The 18,721-nt window shown below is 36.7% G+C and overlaps 1 protein-coding gene across 1 annotated transcript in view; it reads right to left on the bottom strand.

Annotated features, from left to right (window-relative positions):
* Positions 1-18,721, bottom strand: part of UNC5C (unc-5 netrin receptor C) — a 393,314-nt gene that overhangs the window by 148,980 nt on the left and 225,613 nt on the right. Inside the window, exon 2 of the mRNA XM_061191703.1 lies at positions 8,294-8,515. Within this exon, the coding sequence (XP_061047686.1) occupies positions 8,294-8,515 (222 nt within the window). The remainder of the gene's footprint in view (positions 1-8,293; positions 8,516-18,721) is intronic.

The raw sequence follows: 18,721 nt of genomic DNA, 5'->3' as shown, positions 1-18,721 counted from the left end.
ACATATTAGAAACAAAAGGAATCCAAATGTGTAGCCCCAAATGTTTCAAGTACTCACTTCTGTTTGTAAGTTAGGAAAAGAATGGAAACAAAAGCCAGCTTTATATACAGTGAGAGCCCAAATCACTCAGCTAGCCAAGACTATTTTCATGCTAGAATGGAATGAAAGCAACTAAAATCCAAGTTCTGGAACTCCAATCCAACCAACTTTTGTAATTGCAGCTGGGATTATGTTGGCCATGTGAACCCAGGTGTTTAAAGAAAACGTCGATGTGAAATTAGGATAAATCAATTGTGAGCACTACAAAATGAAGAATATGAAAAAGTATATATTTCGGGATAATTAATATTCTGTTATCACTAACTGGTAACTACTTTCTTGACAAGTTACCTGATTGACTCAGTGGAAAAGCCTTAATGTACTACATGGATCCTTGCCAGTTTTCTATTTTTATTTTGGGGCTAGCCTCATACCAAAAAGAAAAATTGTTAGTTTCTAGTATTGAAAGAAGGACCTTTGAGAAGGAAATCAAATAAATAATTGATTTATATTCCAGAATCATTTATCTTCATTTGCAGACAAACATATTACAAATATAAGGCTCTATTCTTGCAAAGGCAATACTCCCACTGAATTACATAACAAAATATGGAATAAAGTTCAAATAGGGCTTCCAAATTTTATGCATCATTTACTAAAATTTAAACAAAGCCCACCTAACTTCCTTTTGAAAATATTAACTCTATTAATGAGAACTAAGTTTACAGTAATTATTTTACATGGAGAATAACAATTGGTCTGAAAATTGTGTGTATTTAATGTGTAACTACTCTTATAGAAGATTATGCTTTGTTTGTGCATTTCTCAAATTACCTATTCACAAAGTATTCCAAATAAAAACATCATTAGTATGTGTCACTACATTTCAGTTACCCAAATTTAGTAGGACGAATGGCTACAATCTCACAAACAAACTTTTATTCATCATCTCTTGTGCTTAATGCCATACGTTATAAACTACAAAAGACAAAGCTTTACAAAACATAGGCCCTACCAAACCATTCCAATCTGTTGAAGAGACAGAGATTTTATATATATCATAAATAACATATGATATTGAATTACAAGAAGCTGCCATTTTTGTACCTCAAAAATGACTGAATACTGATAACTTCTTATGTATAATACACATATACATTTCACATTTATGAGTATAATGAAAATGGAAGCACAAATAAGTGAAATGCGGACATGTTTATGCTATGACTTGGGGTTTTATAGAAGGATTCACCTATGATATTGCTTTTGAGATACTTCTTTAAGAGTGAGTAGGATTTTAACAGAAGTGGGATGGAGGAAAGTATGGTATAAAGAAACACTATTTCATACAACACACATTTATTGAGCACCTACTAAGAACCCAACACCAAGTTAAGCATGGAACTAGAATAGCAAAAAAGATAGACATAATCCCTAAATTCATGGAGCTTACTCTTCAGCTCATAATGTTTAGACTGAAGAGGAGAGAGAACTTGGGAAAGGAGAAGTGATAACTGTCCCTTTCAAATAACTAAAATTAGGAATAGGCCAGGAGACGACCAGACCTAGTTCCTAAAGTTCCATATGACAAAAGTAGCACCATTAAGTCATGATAACAGAAAACTGATAATGCTCACTTTAATATAATTTAATGAGAAGCAGGCCAATAATTCATTGAGTTTAAATGACTGTTACGGTCTCACAGCTTAAACCTTCCAGGATCCTAAGACACAAAAGTGCAGAGTGTTTGCATCCATTTAATAAAATTTAAACAAATCTTACATAATTTCCCTTTGAAAATGTATGAGCAGCATTTTCTAAATCATGTCCTGGTGTGACATTAAGTTCTCATGATATTTTAACAGAGGTTCTGAGAAAAAGAGTTCAGCTACCAAACAATGTGAGGTTAAAAAATATTTTTCCACTTCAGCGCTTTCCTGGGACTTCTACATGCAAATATACTTTATACTTTCTCCAAAAGGGGAATATAATTATTGCAGTGTTTCCGAAATTATTTGACCACAAAGCTTTTTGTTTGTTTCCTTTTTGTTTTTTTTCCCAAATAGCACTTATAAGACACTGGTGGTTCACTGATCACAGTTTAAGAGGAAAAACCAAACTGGCCTAGTATACAGAGCATGCGGTGGGGGAGAAACTATTAAAATAAGACTAGAAAGTTTGATTAAGAACAGACTGTACTGAAGCTTTTGGATATATGACCAAGGAGGATATGCTTTATTCCATGGACAAAGGAAAGACATATATTTTAAGAAATGGAATGATAAAAACACTCGGGCCTGTTCTTTAGGCCTATAACTACCTGGAGAATTAATTGCTGAGGAGAAAGGCTGACACCAAGAAAGTGTAGGAGGCTATTCAAATAATCTAAGAGGTATATAATTAAGGCCTGTACTAGGGGAGTAGCAGCAAGAATTAAAAACAGAAGGATGTTTTATGGGAGAATTCTGAGAAGGAATTAGCAGTATTTGATGATCACTTTGGCTACTGGAAGAAGGGATAAAGCTGAGATTTCTGTTTTTGCTGATGGAATGGAATAAAGAGGTATCTAAAATAGGAAGACAAGAGGACAAAGAATTTCAACTGTGCCACTCTTGTAACAAATGGGGTTCTGAGTGAGCACAATATATTTTTTAAAAGCTCTGTCTTGAGTAAAAGCAATTTAATTTGTATCCAAGTATAGCTTCTCTTCATCAATTTCTTTTTTTCTGTTAAGGCTCACCTTTTGCTCACCAATTGAAATTCTTTCTAATTTTGCTATTTGTCCAAATGTTAAATACCTTCACAAATAAAAATAATCAAATCCTAATAAGCACTATCTTAATTATTAAAGAACCACAAAGGGTCACATATGAACAACTTGACACAAGGCAAGAAGGGAGATGAATAGCATGAAAGATAAATGTTTAGCTGACATTTAGAACCAGATTTTCTTTCCTGAGAAAAGGGATAATTGTATTACATAGCTCTTTTTTTAGCTTAATTTAGTTCTGTGTTCAGTTATGGCAGAATTTAGGGAGACGCTGACTACAGGGCCAAGAGCAGAGGCTTTGGAATCAGAGAACCCTGGGTTCACATTTTGACTCTGTAACCTCCTAGCTATGCAACTGGGGCAAATTAGTTTCTTTATTCTGCTGAGCCTTAGTTTTCTCATTTGCAAAAGGAGAATCCCAAAATTATCTCGTACGATTGCTGTGATGACTAAATGTCATAATACATGACATTCAGTATAAAGCTTGGAACTCGCTGTGTTGTTGTTGTGTTGGTCCTATTGATAATGTTCTGCTATTGTGAGCAAAAAAGATGAAAAGGGAAAACCTAGGGTTTGGTAAAATTTCAAGCCAATAGAGGTTTTCTAAACGCCCTTGCTTCTTCACAGAGGGGAAATATTTACTTTTCAATGGTGAATCTTAGGTACCATGGAAACAAGGGTTGAAAAGGCTTCAAGTAAATAGAAAGCAAGCAACCAAGCCTGCGCTTTTCCTAAAAATGTAACCATAAAATTTTGAGTAGATCAAGATTTCTTTGGAATCCTTAAAGGAACATGGGTACTTATTACTATATTATCAAATCAAGAGTTTCTCAACATTGAAAATTTCTAAACCATCTAATATATGCTGCTTTCCACTTTTCTGTTTCTTAATATTACATGTTTGCAAGAAATGCAAATGTGATTTAAATGATGGAAAAGCAAACAGTAACAGTAATGATCTTTAATCAGCATATTTTATGATCAATGGAATAGCTTTGCTCAGTGAATATAAATAATCATTTACTTAATACTTCAGAGCAAGAGAGCATATTAAAAGGAAGAATTTTGTGAATTGGAGAGAAACTTTTGTTTTTTGTTTTGTTATTTTGTAGTTTTTTAATTAAAACGTACTTCTGATGGAGATTTTACTGAATGCAGTTGATTTTTCTTAGTTGCCAGGCAATGTACCTGATTGCCACATGCTTCCAGATATCATTATTCTAAGGTAGAGGGACCTATAAAAACAAACTTGTTTGCAATGACTTCTCTCTGTCCTATCATCTGAGAACCAATTTGATTTTTAAAATGCCAAGAAAATTTCTCTAATTTGTAATATATTTCAAGACAATGTATCCTAACATTTCTTGATATTAAGAATCACTAAGGCCCATAACAAAACAATACTCAGACTGTATTAAATAAAGAGTTGAGCACCAAAGTTGCAGGTGAATCTAACTTCAGAGGAAAAAACCCCCAAACCGAGCAGTTCAATTCCATTCACAGAGTTCTGATCTCACAGGAAAGCAAAGAGCTCTAATATGAGGCCTACAAATCCCCCCACTTCCGGTAGTTGTACAGATTGGAGATTTATGATAACAGGCAAAGAGACGCAATAAAGTAGTTTGGGCTTTTAAAATTCAGGTTTCATTATCTATCAAGAAAATAAAACGTTCACAGGATTGAACAAAAATCAAACAATAAAAGAAGTCTCTTACTGCCCCAGATTCTGAACTGTCAACTGCTTGTACGTTTCTCAAAAAAATCCCAATGCATAGACAAATACATGTGCATTCTCTTTTTTACATAATAAGGACATATTGCACACAATGTTCTGTACTTCGGTTTTCATTTCATATTTTACCTGAGAGATTTTTCTACAGCTTCACATATGGAGAAACCTCACTGTTTTACAAAGCAGCACAGTATTCCATCCTAGAGTTGAACAGCCCTTGATATGCTAACTGCAACAAGGGTGCAATGGACCACCTTTCATACAAGTCTTTGTGCTCATTAGGAATTTTATTTTTAGATAGTTCCTAAACTTGTAGTTACTGAGTGAAAGAGTGTATACATTTAAATATTGATAGGTATTTTCAAATTGATCTTCAAAAAGATTACATCAATTTGCAACCTCATCAACAAAGTATAAAATACCCCTATCCCACTCCTTCATCAACACTGTATACTAAGAACTGTTCTGATCTTGACAACATTTTCTGAGATGTGTATTTACCATTTACATTTCTTTTCCTATATCTCCATTTCCAAACTCTGCTCAATTTTTTATATTGGGTTGCAGATCTTTTTCTTAAACATATTTTAAGACCTAGTAATATATTAATTAAATTAGCCCTTTGATTAGTATATATCTGTCCCTTGTTTTTTGTGGTTTTCTTGCTTTATTTAAATTTAATAATGCTTTTTTAAAAAATAATGTTTTCTTATAAAGCTTCCGGATTTTGTCTTCATTAAAAAAGCTTTGATCACCACTGAAACCAAACAACCAACCAACAAATTGCCAAAATTTTCTCCTAGTGATGATGGTGATGACTACCAATGACAACAGTGATGACAGTGATGATGATAATGATGATGATGTTAAGCCCTAACATCTAGAATTTATTTTATTCTAAAGAATGATCTAGAACTCAAGCTTTATTTATTTATTTGTTACTTTTCCAACTGCCTACATTGTGGGTTTAAAAATCATCTTCAACATATTGTAAAATGCCTTAGATTTTATTTCCTGGTTTCTATTTTGGTCCATTAATCTGTGTATCTTATTCTTTGCTACGATCAAATTTCTTTACCCTTATAATACACTTATAAAAAGCTGATATTTCCTTGTTATGCTACTATTTCAGAATTCTTCCAGCTATTTTCACAAATTATTTTTCATACAATGTTGGTGACTTTATGGATTCATTTACAAATAGCAAACATTTAAAAATATTGTCTTTCTATCTAAGAACAAGATATGTCTTTCCATTTATTCAAGTCATTGTATTTTATTTTTGGTCTCTGAGTAGATTTTTATATTCTTCTAAAATTCTACAAATTTCTTGATAGCTTTGTATCTACATTTTTTACATTGTTATTGTAAATGATATATTTTATTCCATTATAATTTGAATCGACTGTACTTAGAAAAGTTGATGGGTTATGTATATCTTTTATCAGCCAGTTTTCTATATTCTCTTAACGTTTTTTCAATTTTTTCCTATGAAACTGCATAAGTTTTCCAGATCTACAAAATCATATTTGTCCAAATGATAGTTTTCAACTTGCTTTATAATTTTTATGTTTTTCAATTATTTGCCTTGTCTAATTGCATTGGCTAGTGTGTTAAGAACAATACCAAATAATACTAGTATCTGTGGGTACCTCTGTCTTTTTCCTAAATCTAAGGGTAATCATTCTCTTAGATGCTCACTATCTTGTACAGTTTTGGATCAAAACAAAAGACAACAAAAAAGTATGTTGTGTTCCACTCCAAATATGAATACTATGCAAGTATTAGGGCTGACAAATCTTTCCTTAGCTCTAATCTATTCCCTTCTGAATTTGAAACATGCCATATATTTTCATTTACAGTTGCTTTAAGAAGTATTTTTAATCATTGGTATATGCAATAGTAATTAATTTTATGTGGAAATATAAAAAATATAATACTTTATGGAGAGGAAATGTCTTTTAAAAAGAAAATAGAAATACACACACACACAAACACATATATACACACACACACACACACACATTACCAAGATAGCATAAAGCTGCTAGAGGTGCTCCATATCAGAGCAGTTTTGTCTTTATTTACAGTCTTCCTATAAAAGCTTTTTCATTAATCTAGTAAAGACAAGCCTAAGTATGTTTATGACTCTCATTTTAGTTTTGTGATTTCTTTCTTTTTCCTCTTACTATTAAAACATGTGTGTTTGAAATCTTTACAAATAAATGAGCTGAAACAAATAAAACTCAATTCACGAGATTTTGAAGACATCTGGTGGAGTTATTTACTGAGTAATTAGACCAAGAGGTGTAATAGACCAATTCCCTGAAGGAAGAGACCATACAGTTGGACACCCAGTTATTTCTATAGTCATCAGCTTGCATGCAGTGAGCATACTGATTCACAAATTCACAATTATGTAGAGCTGCCACCTGATTTTCTAAGCCCATTTGTGTTACATAAGTATATGTCTCGCATGCTTTTTTTTAAAAAGATGCCTCTTCTCAGGCCTCTCACAGTCTGTTCTATTTATGCTCCATCACCTAATAGCTCTTTATTATTAGAGACACTGAAAGCAGATTTTCCTTCAAATTCTGGTCACTGCTTGCCCCTCATTAACCAACATTTGGATACAAATATGAATTAATTACAATTGAATTTTGAAAACATGTATCCATTTCAGTACATAGAGATATTTATGAAAGAAAATGAAGATATTTAAATGCTTTCACTTTTATCATATTTGTCACTATTTAGCTTGGACATATTGATCAATAAAGTCTTAATTTTTAAAATACATGTCAATATAAAATCACAGATCTAGAAGGGATATGAAAGTTCAAATTGTTATTCTCTCTACTAGAGACCAAAAACTGTAAAATCACTATAGAAAGATATATATCTTTTAAGTTTAAAATAACTCTAGGGGTTTCCAGAACTATCTTAACTTACCCATTGTGGAATAAAGATTTCCTATCAAGAAAGTTTCCTTTATAGCCAGTGTAAATCCCACTGTTTATTAAGGTCTACTTCATCCTCTTTGCCTTTAGTATTTTACTATTAAGAATGATGTTTACAGAGCAATAAAGTCAGGAGTTTTAACAATGCCAGAAGCAAAGATACTCTAATGAAGACCCACCCAGATGGAGTTTACAATCACAACTTCTCTTTGTGGATCCTACAATATCACTATTCTCAATCACTCTTGATTTAACTTTAGCCAAGAATTAGGTAATTAGGATTCATTTTTAGATGTAAGTTAAAGGTACAGAATATTTTGAATCTACACTGTTTACAAATTGTTTAAAAATATATAAGGGGAAACTATGCATGGAAATTAACATTTGACAGTCATGTAAACATCTACAATTTATCCTTAATTGAACATGTTCCTCAATCCCAGGATATTTAGACCTGACACCAGACTTGACACACAAGTGAAATTCAAGGGCATCTTTTACTAGGGTATTTATTTACCATAATTCAGTCTATTCACTCTCATTATTTATCTTGTTAAGCATGAACCATGCCTTAATTCTATGCAGTCTAACAGGAATCAAGTCAAGATTTATTCATCACATTTTACTTTGCAATGCATGGAAAGAGATCACCAAATCTTAAACTGATTTAAAAGTTTTTACCAAAGGATAATAATTCTATTTTCAATTTCAATAATTGGAAGAACAATATGACAACATGCCAAAGTAGTAAGTGAATCCTAAACAGCAGTCCAAATGCAATGGAAAACTCACCAGAGGTTTCGTCTACTCTTTCATCTACTATGTGGTCCTTCTGATGAACCCATTCACTATTGCACTTGAAGTAGATCTGGGTGGCAGGGCTGGCTTTACAATACAGGTTCACAGGCTTATTCTTCACAATATAAGCTTCTTCAGGCTCAATAAGGAAATGTGGCAGAGGCTCAGGTGGATCAGATGGAAAGGTTTCTGGGAGTTCATGAAAAAAGTCGTCCTCTGGAAAAACAAGAAGAAAGTGAAAAATGTTCAAAACATGGTAGCCATTTTCCTTTCACTTGCTACTCTTTCAAAAATAATGAAACTGTGGGTAATCATTAGTCAAATCCATTTCACCTGCCTTCATTAATCAAGGTCTACAAAAGACTTGCATGTCCTCCAAGAGCACCTCGCCTAAACAATAAGATGTTTGCCTGAGTCATTTTCCAGGAACTTGGAGTCAGCTGTGTCTACTCTGAGCTGAGCTGGTTAAAACTGGATAGGACCACTGACCCTTCAACTGGGCGCACGTGAGTGTACACTGGGTGATCTTTTGACATCAGAGGGCTGAAAACTCCACCCTCAGATCTTGCTAAGGGCCTTCATTTTTGAGTGAACAGAAGCCTATAGATGAGTTACGCCTGTGTGAAACAACAATTACTGCACCTTTTTCCAATCACCTTTCCCCATGCTCCCCATGCCTTAGATCACCCTGCTTCTTTATTTTTCCTCATAAATACCCCCAAGCCCTTGCCTTTGTGGAGGTGGTTCTGAGACTTGTTCCTCATTTCCTTACTTGGCTGCCTTGTGAATAAATCCTCTCTTTCCTGCAAACCTAGGCATCTCTGCATTTTGACTTGCTGCATATTGGGCAAACAAACCTGGTTGGATAACAATAATGATTCATAAATCATCTAGTTAAGTAATTTGAGTGCCTGCTATGAACCAGGCAGTATGTTAGGTCTATTGACTGGTTGTTCAATTAAGGATTTAGATGATTATTCTCATTTTTACACCTGGCAAAACTCAACATCCGGGAGGATCACTGATCCCAGCTCTGCTATTTACTACCTGAAAACACAGGTGGTAAACAGCTGAGCTGGGATCAGAAGCCAGTTTTGTCTCCCTCAAAAACTGTGCCCTTCCCAACACAGCACTACACCTCCCACTACACCGTGGTAGCCTTGAGAGCTGACAAAAGCAAGAGGAACTTCATTAGAAAAATTTATTTGAAAAGTGTAAGGCTAGACCTTCAAGATGGCGGAAGAGTAAGACATGGAGATCACCTTCCTCCCCACAAATACATCAGAAATACATCTACATGTGGAACAACTCCTACAGAACACCTACTGAACGCTGGCAGAAGACCTCAGACTTCCCAAAAGGCAAGAAACTCTCCACGTACCTGGGTAGGGCAAAAGAAAAAAAAAAAAAAACAGAGACAAAAGAATAGGGACGGGCCCTGCGCCAGTGGGAGGGAGCTGTGAAGGAGGAAAGGTTTCCACACACTAGGAAGGCCCTTCGCAGGCGGAGACGGGGGGTGGCAGGGGGTAAGCTTCAGAGCCATGGAGGAGAGCGCAGCTACAGGGGTGCAGAGGGCAAAGCGGACAGATTCCCGCACAGAGGATCGGTGCCGACCAGCACTCACCAGCCCGAGAGGCTTGTCTGCTCACCCACTGGGGCGGGCGGGGGCTGGGAGCTGAGGCTCGGGCTTCGGTCGGATCCCAGGGAGAGGACTGGGGTTGGCGGCGTGAACACAGCCTGAAGGGGCTAGTGCGCCACAGCTAGCCGGGAGGGAGTCCGGGAAAAAGTCTGGAGCTGTTGAAGAGGCAAAAGACCATTGTTTCGGGGTGCGCGAGGAGAGGGGATTCAGAGCACCGCCTAAACGAGCTCCAGAGACGGGCGCAAGCCGCAGCTATCAGCGCGGACACCAGAGACGGGCATGAGACGCTAAGGCTGCTGCTGCCGCCACCAAGAAGCCTGTGTGCGAGCCCAGGACACTCTCCACACCGCCCCTCCTGGGAGCCTGTGCAGCCCGCCACTGCCAGGGCCCCGTGATCCAGGGACAACTTCCCCGGGAGAGCGCACGGCGCGCCTCAGGCTGCTGCAACGTCACGCCGGCCTCTGCCACCGCAGGCTCGCCCCGCCTCCTCCGTACCCCTCCCTCCCCCCGGCCTGAGTGAGCCAGAGCCCCCGAATCAGCTGCTCCTTTAACCCCGTCCTGTCTGGGCGGGGAACAGACGCCCTCAGGGGACCTACATGCAGAGGCGGGTCCAAATCCAAAGCTGAACCCCGGGAGCTGCGCTAACAAAGAAGAGAAAGGGAAATCTCTCCCAGCAGCCTCAGGAGCAGAGGATTAAATCTCCACAATCAACTTGATGTACCTGCATCTGTGGAATACCTGAATAGACAACGAATCATCCCAAAATTGAGGCAGTGGACTTCGGGAGCAACAATATATATTATATATTTTTTTCCTTTTTGTCTTTTTGTGAGTGTGTATGTGTATGCTTCTTTGTGTGATTTGGTCTGTATAGCTTTGCTTTTACCATTTGTTCTAGGGTTCTACCTGTCTTTTTTTTTTTGGTTTGTTTTTGGTTTTTTTTAAATATAGTTTTTAGTGCTTGTTACCATTGGTGGATTTGTTTTTTGGTTTCGTTGCTCTCTTCTTTCTTTCTTTTTTTGCTTTTTTAAATTACTTTTAAATTTTATTTATTTTTAATAACTTTTTAAATTTTATTTTGTTTTTTTCTTTCTTTCTTTCTTTTTTTCTGCCTTTTCTTCTGAGCCGTGTGGCTGACAGGGTCTTGGGGCTCTGGCCAGATGTCACGCCTGTGCCTCTGAGGTGGGAGAGCCAAGTTCAGGACATCGGTCCACCAGAGACCTCCTGGCTCCACGTAATATCAAATGGCGAAAGCTCTCCGAGAGATCTCCATCTCAATTCTAAGACCCAGCTCCACTCAATGACCAGAAAGCTGCAGTGCCGGACACCCTATGCCAAACAACTAGCAAGACAGGAACACAACCCCACCCATTAGCAGAGAGGCTGCCTAAAAGCATAATTAGATCACAGACACCCCAAAACACACCACTGGACGTGGTCCTACCACCAGAAAGACAAGATGCAGCCTCATCCACCAGAACACAGGCACTAGTACCCTGCACCAGGAAGCCTACAAAACCCATTGAACCAACTATAGCCACTGGGGGCAAACACCAAAAACAACGGGAATTACGAACTTGCAGCCTGTGAAAAGGAGATCCCAAATACAGTAAGTTAAGCAAAATGAGAAGACAGAGAAACACACAGCAGATGAATGAGCAAGGTAAAAACCTACCAGACTAAACAAATGAAGAGGAAATAGGCAGTCTACCTGAAAAAGAATTCAGAGGAGTGATAGTAAAGATGATCAAAATCTTGGAAATAGAATGGAGAAAATACAAGAAACGTTTAACAAGGACCTAGATGAACTAAAGAGCAAACAAACAATGATGAACAACACAATAAATGAAATTAAAAATGCTCTAGAAGGAAACAATAGCAGAATAACTGAGGCAGAAGAACGGATAAGTGACCTGTTAGATAAAATAGTGGAAATGACTACTGAAGAGCAGAATAAAGAAAAAGGAATATAAAGAATTGAGGACAGTTTCAGAGACCTCTGGGACAACATTAAATGCATCAACAGTTGAATTATAGGGGTCCCAAAAGAAGAAGACAAAAAGAAAGGGACTGACAAAATATTTAAAGACATCATAGTTGAAAACTTCCCTAATATGGGAAAGGAAATAGTGACTTAAGTCCAGGAAGCACAGAGAGTCCCATACAGGATAAATCCAAGGTGAAACATGCCAAGACACTTATTAATCACACTATCAAAAATTAAATACACAGAAAAAATATTAAAAGCAGCAAGGGAAAAACAACAAATGACATACAAGGGAATCCCCATAAGGTTAACAGCTGATCTTTCAGCAGAAACTCTTCAAGACAGAAGGGAGTGGCAGGACATATTTAAAGTGATGAAAGGGAAAAACCTAAAACCAAGATTACTCTATGCAGCAAGAATCTCAATCAGATTTGACAGAGAAATTAAAACCTTTAGAGACAAGCAAAAGCTAGGAGAATTAAGCACCACCAAACCACCTTTACAACAAATGCTAAAGTAACTTCTCTAGGCAGGAAACACAAGAGAAAGAAAAGACCTACAATAACAAACGCAAAACAATTAAGAAAATGGTCATAGGAATATACATATAGATAATTACCTTAAATGTAAATGGATTAAATGCTCCAACCAAAAGACATAGACTGGCTGAATGGATAGAAAAACAAGACCCGTATATATGCTGTTACAAGAGACCCACTTCAGACCTAGGCACACATACAGACGGAAAGTGAGGGGATGGAAAAAGATATTCCATGCAAATGGAAATTAAAAGAACGCTGGAGTAGCAATTCTCATTTCAGACAAAATAGACTTTAAAATAAAGACTATTACAAGAGACAAAGAAGGACACTATATAATGATCAAGGGATCAATTCAAGAAGAAGATATAACAATTGTAAATATTTAGGCACCCAACATAGGAGCACCTCAATACGTAAGGCAAATGCTACTAACAGCCATAAAAGGGTAAATTGACAGTAACACAATCATAGTAGGGGACTTTAACACCCCACTTTCATCACTGGACAGATCATCCAAAATGAAAAGAAATAAGGAAACACAAGCTTTAAATGACACATTAAACAAGATGGACTTAATTGATATTTATAGGACATTCCATCCAAAAATAACAGAATACACTTTCTTCTCAAGTGTTCATGGAATGTTCTCCAGGATAGACCATATCTTGGGTCACAAATCAAGCCTTGCTAAATTTAAGAAAATTGAAATCATATCAAGTATCTTTTCCGACCACAATGCTATGAGACTAGATATCAATTACAGGAAAAAACCTGTAAAAAATACAAACACATGGAGGTTAAACAATACACTACTTAATAATCAAGAGATCACTGAAGAAATCAAAGAGGAAATCAAAAAATACCTAGAAACAAATGACAATGAAAACAAGATGACCCAAAACCTATGGGATGCAACAAAAGTAGTTCTAAGGGGGATGTTTATAGCAATACAATCCTACCTCAAGAAACAAGAAACACCTCAAATAAACAACCTAACCTTACACCTAAAGCAATTAGAGAAAGAAGAACAAAAAAACCCCAGCGTTAGCAGAAGGAAAGAAATCATGAAGATCAGATAAGAAATAAATGAAAAAGAACTGAAGGAAACAGCAGCAAAGATCAATAAAACTAAAAGCTGGTTCTTTGAGAAGATAAACAAAATTGATAAACCATTAGCCAGACTCATCAAGAAAAAAAGGGAGAAAACTCAAATCAATAGAATTAGAAATGAAAAAGGAGAAGTAACAACTGATACTGCAAAAATACAAAGGATCATAAGAGATTAGTACAAGCAACTATAGGCCAATAAAATGGACAACCTGGAAGAAATGGACAAATTCTTAGAAAAGCACAACCTTCCAAGACTGAACCAGGAAGAAATAGAAAATATAAACAGACCAATCACAAGCACTGAAATTGAGACCGATGGCTTCACAGGCGAATTCTATCAAACATTTAGAGACGAGCTAATACCTATACTTCTCAAACTCTTCCAAAATATAGCAGAGGGAGGAACACTCCCAAACTCATTCTATGAGGCCACCATCACCCTGTTACCAAAACCAGACAAAGATGTCACAAAGAAAGCAAACTACAGACCAATATCACTGATGAACATAGATGCAAATATCCTCAACAAAGTACTAGCATTCAGAATCCGACAGCACATTAAAAGGATCATACACCATGATCAAGTGGGGTTTATCCCAGGAATGCAAGGATTCTTCAGTATACGCAAATCAATCAATGTGATACACCATGTTAACAAATTGAAGGAGAAAAACCATATGACTATCTCAATAGATGCAGAAAAAGCTTTTGACAAAATTCAATGCCCATTTATGATAAAAATCCTCCAGAAAGTAGGCATAGAGGGAACTTACCTCAACATAATAAAGGCCATAGATGACAAACCCACAGCCAACATCGCTCTCAATGGTGAAAAACTGAAACCATTTCCACTAAGATCAGGAACAAGACAAGGTTGCCCACTCTCACCACTATTGTTCACCGTAGTTTTGGAAGTTTTAGCCCCAGCATTCAGAGAAGAAAAAGAAATAAAAGGAACACAAACTGGAAAAGAAGAAGTAAAGCTGTCACTTTTTTCAGATGACATGATACTATACATACAGAATCGTAACGATGCTACCAGAAAACTACTAGAGCTAATCCATGAATTTGGTAAAGTAGCAGGATACAAAATTAATGCACAGAAATCTCTTGCATTCCTATACACTAATGATGAAAAATCTGAAAGAGAAATTAAGGAAACACTCCCATTTACCATTGCAACAAACAGAATAAAATACCTAGGAATAAACCTACCTAAGGAGACAAAAGACCTGTATGCAGAAAACTATAAGACACTGATGAAAGAAATTAAAGATGATACAAACAGATGGAGAGATATACCATGTTCTTAGACTGGAAGAATCAACATTGTGAAAATGACTATACTACCCAAAGCAATCTACAGATTCAATGAAATCCTTATCAAACTACCAGTGGCATTTTTTACAGAACTAGAACAAAAAATTTCACAATTTGTATGGAAACACAGAAGACCCTGAATAGCCAAAGCATTCTTGAGAACGAAAAACGGAGCTGGAGGAATCAGGCTCCCTGACTCGACTATACTACAAAGCTACAGTAATCGAGACAGTATGGTACTGGCACAAAAACAGACATATTGCTCAATGGAACAGGATAGAAAGCCCAGAGATAAACCCACGCACATATGGTCAACTTATTTTTGATAAAGGAGACAAGAATATGAAATGGAGGGACTTCCCTGGTGGCACAGTGGTTAAGAATCCGCCTGCCAATGCAGGGGACACGGGTTCGAGCCCTGGTCCAGGAAGATCCCACATGCTGCGGAGCAACTAAGCCCGTGTACCACAACTACTGAGCCTGCGCTCTAGAGCCCACGAGCCACAACTACTGAGCCCGCGTGCCACAACTACTGAAGCCTGTGCACCTAGAGCCCATGGTCCGCAACAAGAGAAGCCACTGCAATGAGAAGACCACACACTGCAACAAAGGGTAACCCCGCTCACTGCAACTAGAGAACGTCCGCGTGCAGCAACGAAGACCCAACACAGCCAAAAATAAATAATAAATAAATAAATTTATTTAAAAAAAAAAAAAAGAATATGAAATGGAGAAAAGACAGCCGCTTCAATAAGTGGTGGTGGGAAAACTGTACAGCTACAAGTAAAAGAATGAAATTAGAACACTCCCTAACACCATACACAAAAATAAGCTCAAAATGGATTAAAGACCTAAATGTAAGGCATGATACTATAAAACTCTTAGTGGAAAACATAGGCAGAACACTCTATGACATAAATCACAGCAAGAATCCTTTTTGACCCACCTCCTAGAGAAATGGAAATAAAAACAAAAATAAACAAATGGGACTTAATGAAACTTAAAAGCTTTTGCACAGCAAAGGAAACCATAAACAAGATGAAAAGACAACCCTCAAAATGGGAGAAAATATTTGCAAATGAAGCAACTGACAAAGGATTAATCTCCAAAATTTATAAGCAGCTCATGCAGCTCAATATCAAAAAAACAAACAACCCAGTCCAAAAATGGGCTGAAGACCTAAATAGACATTTCTCCAAAGAAGATATACAGATTGCCAACAAACACATGAAAGGATGCTCAACATCACTAATCATTAGAGAACTGCAAATCAAAACTACAATGAGGTATCACCTCACACTGGTCAGAATGGCCATCATCAAAAAATCTACAAACAATAAATGCTGGAAAGGGTGTGGAGAAAAGGGAACCCTCTTGCACTGTTGGTGGGAATGTAAATTGATACAGCCACTATGGAGAACAGTATGGAACTTCCTTAAAAAAGTAAAAACAGAACTACCATACGACCCAACATTCCCAGTACTGGGCATATACCCTGAGAAATCCATAATTCAAAAAGAGTCATGTACCACAGTGTTCATTGCAGCTCTATTTGCAATAGCCAGGGCATGGAAGCAACCTAAGTGTCCATCGACAGATGAATGGATAAGAAGATGTGGCACATATATACAATGGAATATTACTCAGCCAAAAAAACCCAAAATTGAGCTATTTGTTGTGAGGTGGATGGACCTAGAGTCTGTCATACAGAGTGAAGTAAGTCAGAAAGAGAAAAACAAATACCATATGCTAACACATATATATGGAATCTAAAAAAAAACAAAAAATAAAAATAAAAAAAATGGTTATGAAGAACCTAGGGGCAGGACAGGAATAAAGACACAGACGTAGAGAATGGACTTGAGGACATGTGGGCTGGGGGAAGGGTAAGCTGGGACGAAGTGAGAGAGCGGCATGGACATATATACACTACCAAATGGAAGACAGATAGCTTGTGGGAAGCAGCTGCATAGCACAGGGAGATCAGCTTGGTGCTTTGTGACCACCTAGAGGGTTGGGATAAGGAGGGTGGGAGGGAGACGCAAGAGGGAGGAGATATGGGGATATATGTATATGTATAGCTGATTCACTTTGTTATAAAGCAGAAACTAACACAGCATTGTAAAGCAATTACACTCCAATAAAGATGTTAAAAAAAAAAGAAAAGAAAAGTATAAGGCTCTTAGGTAAATCTTGAATCCTATGCAAGGAGCTGAGAAGAAATACAGAAATATGAATTAAAAATCTTTAAGCTCAGATTCAAATCTGTCGTTATTTTCAAAAGATGCCACTTCATGATATATTCATTCGTTCAACCAAACGTATTTATTAAGCTCGGAATTATTCTCAACACTGGAAATATAGATGACAGCATCAAGTCAACCAATATTAGTTCCACAGTAGAGCCTAGAGTCTAGGAATGCTGTTTAGTCTTATTTGGAAACTATATCTCAAATTCCATATGTGTTATATGACTAGTCGCACCTATTCTCATTAGAATATTAATAATATTAGAGTAATAACATGAAGAACAAAAGTCTCATTTTTTATAGCACTGAAATTTATTAAACATATTTCTCCCACCCTGCTGTCCCAACACCACAGAATAAACAAAATCCCAAAACCATCAGAGATATTTGCTCACTTTGAGGTATGTTTTCCTTTAACTTGGGTTCTGCATGATTCCAAATAAAAAACAGAAAATAATAAAAGTGCCTTTAAAAACCCTATTATTATATTTCACAAAAGTCAAAGGAGTCTAATACACTATACTTAAGTTAGGCCTGATACTTTTCTTCCTATGAGGGATAGTGGAGAACAAAACTACTATTAATTCCGTAAGTTGATTAAACACCCTGGGCTAATATATAAGGTCAAAACTCTGAGGCCAAAATTAAAAGTTTTTACAAGTTCTTTAAAAGCACATAGATTCAGCAGCAAATGCAGTTTATGGTGTTGGTAGTTGAAAACTGGTTGCTAAGATGTTATCTTGGAACTCAGTGCATCGCTCATTCAGTTGTTGCCCTGCTTGGAAAGATGGCCATTGGTAAAGGGGACATTTGCTCACGAAGAATCCTGGCCTGGGACCTTTTTCATCTAGGTCACATGACAGCTGTCAAACAGTAATGACATCTGGTCTCTACCAATCTGTTTTGCAGTCAAAACTGGCTTCACTTGTATCACTGACAAAACTAACTTTCAAAACTGCTCCACAATTATAAATTACTGACCCTACAGTGTAAATGATGTTTCCTGTCTCTAACTTGCTTTCTCACTTTATTTCCTTAATTTACTTTCTTCTGGCAAGGCATCATTTCTGGTTTTTCAATTGTTGAACATCAAGGACCCAAATTCTCAGCTTACTAAAGGATAACCTCATTTCCATCAGTTTCAGCTTCTTTAGTCAATATGCAAAAACACTCAAGACTGCTTAAATAAACATAGTTCAGAAAGGCAAAGGAATGGTGAACTGAGGTATTGACAGATCCATCAGCGTGAAGCTGATGTCTTGAAGGCCTTATTCCATTTTTTCTTGTTTTTCTCTTCCAAAGCACTTACTGTTATATGTAATGACGGACAGCGCTGATAATCAATAAAGTGCCACAAAATATCAGACTCAAATCCTGTAAAATGTTACTGTTGTTTTTAATTTTTATTACTCATGAAGGCAGAGGGTCAACTTGATTTTTTTTTTTTACTATTGGTGTATATTTATACATACAACATGTATGTATTTCATAACAATATGTTTATTCAGGTATGTAAAATATAAAAAGCCTTTCTTTCAGTCATTGTTTTAGAAGGTGAGACTTGTTCCTTTAGAA

The sequence above is a fragment of the Eubalaena glacialis genome, chromosome 5, assembly GCF_028564815.1.
Source record: "Eubalaena glacialis isolate mEubGla1 chromosome 5, mEubGla1.1.hap2.+ XY, whole genome shotgun sequence".
In the NCBI taxonomy this organism is placed as follows: Eukaryota; Metazoa; Chordata; class Mammalia; order Artiodactyla; family Balaenidae; genus Eubalaena; species Eubalaena glacialis.
Note: the sequence above shows the minus strand (reverse complement) of the source record. Positions and strands in the feature narration are given on the sequence as shown.